We start from the raw sequence: 5,739 nt of genomic DNA on the forward strand, positions 1-5,739 counted from the left end.
TGGTGGTAGTGGGGGTGGTGGTGTGCTGTGGAGTCGGTCCTCACTCATAGTAACCCTGCAAAGGGTTTTCGAGGCTATAAATCTTTATGGGACCAGAAAGCCTTATCTTTCGCCCACAGAATGACTGGTAGTTTCAAACAGCTGACCTTGAGGTTAGCAGCTTAGCAGCCCAATTCTTAACCACTATGGTACCTCTGGTGGCGTAGTGTTATGAATTGGGCTGCGAGTCGCAAGGTCAGCAGTTCGAAACTACCAGTTGTTCGCGGGAGGAAGGTGAGGCTTTCTGCTCCAGTAAAGATTTACAGCCTCAGAAACCCTGGACAGGGTCGCTATGAGTCAGAACAAACTCCACGGCACATAACAACAACAACACATGGTACCAGAGCTCCTTATATACATGTTGTTATTGTTGCTGAGTGCTGTCGAATTAGTTCCGACCCATAGCGACCCTGTATAGGGTTTCTAAAGAGCAGCTGGTAGACTTGAACCACCGACCTTGCAGTTCAAACGGCTTTGCTGTCTGGCACATTAACCGACAGCGCCACACCAGGACTCCTATATGCATGCATATACAATAATAGTACATATGTGTATAAACATACATAAGCATAACAACAATTGTGAAGATGGTGCAGGACAGGGCAGTGTTTCATTCTAGTGTTCAGAGTCCCTGTGAGTCAGAACACACTGAATGAATGACCTCTAACAACAACAATAGTCATGAAACCATATTTACAACATAGTAGTATCATCTAAATAAGTGCTTATCTAAAGATTATTATTTAGACATAATTTCCACAGCTAAAGCCTCAACCAGCTAAGTCAGACCTAGGGAGTAAGCAGCAGAACTTTTCAAAGACCCCAGTCCACAGCTTAATAAAGCTCTTGAGCTTCAATCATCAGTTAGTCCCTCAGGTTCTGTTTATTTATTCCAGTCCTAAAAAACTTGGAAATCTGGCTTGTTATTTCACGTCATACAAGAAATCAAAAATTGAGACAGAGAGAGATGGAGGTACATACATGAGAAGAGCAAAACCCAACAGTCTGATAGAGAAGAATTCTTTAAAAGACAATATAACCAAACAAAAAGCAAGATGCCCATTTTATTTTAAGGAAAAACTCAGCTCCACTGTTTCTCAGAGTTCTGAAGGCATCTTCCTTCAGTTGTGAGTTCAGTCCACAAATGATGCTACTAATGATAAATTGAAGTCCTCAATTAACCATTGGGAATGTCTAAAGAAAATAGTAAAAGTTGAAAGGAATCTCTCTGTAAACGGTTAACCAAATCAGATAAACTGTTCAAAGGCATATACTTGGTCGTTTGAAAAACTCATTTGTAAGGATCACCTTATTCCCTTGGATGCTACAAAGCTCACAAGTATGACATTGTCATTTGCCCATAAATTGACTTCAAATGGGTTGTTGTTGTTAAGTGTCGTCGAGTCGGTTTCGACCCATAGCGACCCTGTACAGGGTTTCCAAGGGTGTAAATCTTTATGGGAGTAGAAAGCCTCATCTTTCTCCCACAGAGCGGCTGGTAGTTTCGAACTACTGACCTTAAGGTTTACAGCCCAATTCGTAACCACTATGCTACCAGAACTCCTTCAAATGGGTAGTTCTCCCTAATTGATTTGGGTGCACAGATACAACATGAAGGAAACCAGCAAGTGCAAAGTCAGAATTCTACTTATTATGAACTAGAAAGTACATTAGTGATCATGCAGTCCAACCACCTGACAGAACTATTAGGATGTTCAAGAGCACATATTCATTTCACTATAGAGGGGGGCCTAGAGCCATGCCCAGGGCATAACCATACAGATCACAATTCTCCTTCCTTGCACATGCAACTTCTTCCACGTTTCTATGGCCTCCAGCTGATCCACAGGCTTGATACGCTTACCTGCAGAAAGCAGTGTCCGACTGGGGTATGTTCCTCAAGGGTGGCATTGTATACCTGCCTCCGGAAGACAGGCTCGTTGTCATTCACATCATCCACAGTGATGCTCACTAGGCATGTGGCAGAGAGAGGGGGCTCTCCGAGGTCCTGAGCCACCACTGTCAACTCCACCATCTCCTGAACCTCCCTGTCTAGAGTCCTTAGGGTGCTGATCACACCGGTCTCAGGATCAATGGTGAAGTATGATCCGCACCCTAGGGTGGGCGACAAAGTCTCTGGAATGCAGTGAGCCAGAGGTTCCACCAACGCATAGCGCAGCCGGGCGCTGTCGGTGCCAGGTTCGTCTCCATCGGAGGCTCTGACCCACAAGATTGCAGTGCCAGGGACCGCGGCCTCAGAAACTGAGGCCTGGTAGTGCTCCTGGCTAAACAGTGGCGGCTGGTCGTTGATGTCCGCAACCCGGAGCAGCAGGATCTCTTCAGTGGTTAGTGGAGGGGACCCTGAGTCTGTGGCCATTAATCTCAACTCATATAGGTCGCGGTTCTCCCTGTCCAGGGGCCCCTGGACGCAAAGAAAAAATACCCCAGGGGAGCCTCCAGGTCGCAACTCAAAGGGTCCCTCACTGCCCTCCAAGGACAGAGAGATGTCACCTCCTCTCAGTCCGACAACAAGCTCCTTAGCGTCCTCCTCTTCCTTCTCCGGGTCGCCGTCCGCGTCGGACACCGAGATGCGAGCCACATAGTCGCCGGGCCTGGCACCTTCGGAGACGCGGGCGACACCGCCTTCGGTGAGGAAGAGCAGGTGAATGGCAGGGCGGTTGTCATTCACGTCCAGCACAGAGATAGACACCCGCACGGTGGCGACCTCAGGCTCCGCGCCTCCATCTCTGGCCTCCACCACCAGCTGGTGCCAGGCCTGTGTCTCGCGATCTAGCGGCCTCCGCACTCGCACCACGCCGCTCAGCTCTTCCACTGTGAAATAGGCCGTGTCGCCCAGGGGCTCGCCGTCGGCCCCGGATGCCTGGCGGGAGCGAAGGCGGTAGCGCACGTGGCCGTTGGGTCCCAAGTCGCGATCGGTGGCTCGCACGTGGCAAACCTCGGCGCCCGGAGGGGCGTCCTCGCGCACGGTGGCTTGGTACTCTCCTTGTTCGAAAACTGGCGGGTTGTCATTCTCATCCAGTACGCGTAGCTCCACCCGCAGACTGCCGGTGCGCCGCGGGTGGCCGCCGTCCCAAGCCTCGATCTGCAGCTCGTGCGCCGCCACCTTCTCTCTGTCCAAGCGCCTCAACAGCACCAGGTCCAGGGGCTCCAGCAGGGTAGGCGGCGGTAGCCCTGGGGTCCCGTAGCGCAGCTGAAAGTACGGTCCTGTGGAGTCTCCGGGAAGGTCTGTCCGTTGCAACAGTGTATAGCCCTGTATGCTGAACAGCCCTGCGTCGGGGTCACGGGCACCTGGCAGGCGTAAGGCGGTACCTGGTGGGCTAAGCTCGGATACGTCGAGCTGCAGGGAGTCGCGGGGGAAACGGGGCGAGTGATCGTTCACGTCGTTGACACGGATCTCCACCTGCACCACCGTGCCCAGCAGCGTGGCGGCCACGAAACTGTAGTGGTCCCGCAGCTCGCGGTCCAGGCACCGCGCTGTTCGGATGATGCCGGTGTCCGGGTGCACGTGAAAGTCGTCCAGCAACGGGGAGTCCTCTGAGTCCTCAGACAGAAAGAAACCGCCCCCCTCCTGTTGCTCTGAGACTGGCAGGCCTGCGCGGATGTCGCCTACCAGCGTGTCTGGAGGAAGCCCCTCGTCCACGAAAAGACTAAGGTTGAACACCTGGGCAGATGAGCCCGAGGCCATCCACAGCCCAGCGTACAGGAAGAGCCTCAGCAGGGTGCTCTGCGCCCCAGCGCCAACGCCGCACGACCTCCTGCCGGGTGACCCTCTCTTCCCGGGGAGCAGGAGGCGCTTCCCGGAGGCAGCCCCCTGCTGCTGACGCCCTTCGTCCATCCTCCGCCCAGAAGGGTTCATTTCTCCGCCAGTTCCCGAGTAACTGCCAGCTTGTAGCGGGGTGGCAAAAAATCCAGGAGCCTCTTCAGCGTCTGAGCCAAAGAAGAAAAGACTTTGTTTGGCAAACAAACCTACAGACGCAGGACTTCCCGAGGTTACATCTGCAAGTGGTGAAAACGTCCTCCGCCTGCTGCTCACACAGAGAAGCTCAAACGCCCTTGCCACAGCAGCCACCTTTTCAGCCCCTGGATTTCTTTTAATGGGTCTCATCTCTTCTCCTTTTATTCCTTTTACATTTGTTCCTTGTTTTGCTCGGCTGGTTGTTTCCCCCTGGTAAAGTCAGGTGCATTATTATTATTATTTTGTTGTTGTTGTTGCCAAAAAGGAGGAAATTATTGAAAGCGGGCTTACGCAGGGAGAGGATGGGGGTCGGGCCAGGGAAGTGGGTGGAGTAAGGGATTGGAGGCCGAAAGAGGGCGCCGGGCCGGAGAGGAGGAGGGAGGGAAGGAGGGGCGGCTCGGACCGAACGAAGCCTTGGCTGCTGCTCTAAGGCGGCTGTTCCCCGCGGCGTCTCGGGGCTCCGGGACAATGCTATTCCCCTTGCCTCCCACTTCCACCGCCTCCCTTCCCCACCGTGTGACGCGGCGCACACGAGGGCAAACTCCAACCTGCAAAGCAGTGGTTCTGCATCAGGGCGCGTTCGCTGTCTGGTGGAGGCTGAGAGAGCGACGAGCCGCTCGAGAAAGGACGGGGAGATTTGCACTGTGGGGCGCACGGAGGATGCTCAACCGCGACCTTTGCCCAGAATTTGCGTGCAGTGTGGTGAAGGGTGAGGAGAAGAGAGGAAAGTGGCCACTCCACGCCCTCCCTCCCTCTGTCCCCCAGACGGTCCTTCCCACAGGCCTGATACTTGGCTCTGGCTGAGCGGAGAGAGTGGGGGTTATAATCACTTTGGGAAGCAAAACTTGTGTTCTCCGTTTGGAGAGAGAGTCGTCCCCAGCGGAAGGACTGAAGGACGCACAGCTGGGGCCAGGATGGGTTCATTGAAGGGAAGGCGGAACTTGGAAAAACCTTCAAGAAATCTGTGACACACATGGTGCAAACCTTGCTTTACTATACCGCGCTACTACTCAGCGACATGTGTGTCTTGTCAGCCTCCTCTGCTATCAGGAACGTCGACAATAGATTCGGCTTGTGAACCCTTCTTATGCATTCAGCGCCATCACAACACTTCCAGGACGTTTTACGATGCTGATTTATGGGCAGGAAGACTTTGGTAGCAGAGGCCCACCACCTCCCAGAGCTCCATTACAGCCTCCCACAAGGAAGTTTGCAAACAGGCTACTACTGATACCACTTTCAAAACTAGCTTGTATCGTAACCCAGAAAATTGCCAGTAAGTGCCAGAGACGCAGGTTTCCCTTCAGCTATCCATAATAATCCATATCCATAGAACTTGATAAATGGCCTCTAATAAAGAATGCCCGAGGGAGGACTCTGCCCTCTTAGGAGTGACTGGCTATATTTAGTCAATGGTTTCTGCAATTTTGCATTTAGGCCAGAGGGAAGAATTAATTTCCTAGATACTATTCTTCTCCTTCAAAGAAACCAAAAGCTTCTCCTTGCACCAAGGGCAAGATACTTTTTAATATCGGATGAAGTTACATGTAACTGCAAATCTACAGCCATGCCTCCATCTACAGCTCTGACTAATTAATAGTAAAATTATTTCTTTTATTAGCAGATATGTTGTAAGGAGCTCTGGTAGCATAGTGGTTACGAATCGGGACCTTTAAGGTCAGCAGTTAGAAACTACCAGCAGTTCCACTGGAGAAAGATGAGGC

The 5,739-nt window shown here is 52.3% G+C and overlaps 1 protein-coding gene across 1 annotated transcript in view; it reads right to left on the reverse strand.

The window, feature by feature from the left end:
- The window catches only part of LOC102834324 (protocadherin-16-like), a 14,883-nt gene extending 10,967 nt beyond the window's left edge, over positions 1-3,916 (reverse strand). Inside the window, exon 1 of the mRNA XM_006867931.1 lies at positions 1,904-3,916. Coding sequence (XP_006867993.1) covers positions 1,904-3,916 — 2,013 coding nt within the window. The remainder of the gene's footprint in view (positions 1-1,903) is intronic.
- Between the last annotated feature and the right edge of the window lie 1,823 nt (positions 3,917-5,739).

This window comes from Chrysochloris asiatica, unplaced genomic scaffold, assembly GCF_000296735.1.
Source record: "Chrysochloris asiatica unplaced genomic scaffold, ChrAsi1.0 scaffold00112, whole genome shotgun sequence".
NCBI lineage: Eukaryota > Metazoa > Chordata > Mammalia > Afrosoricida > Chrysochloridae > Chrysochloris > Chrysochloris asiatica.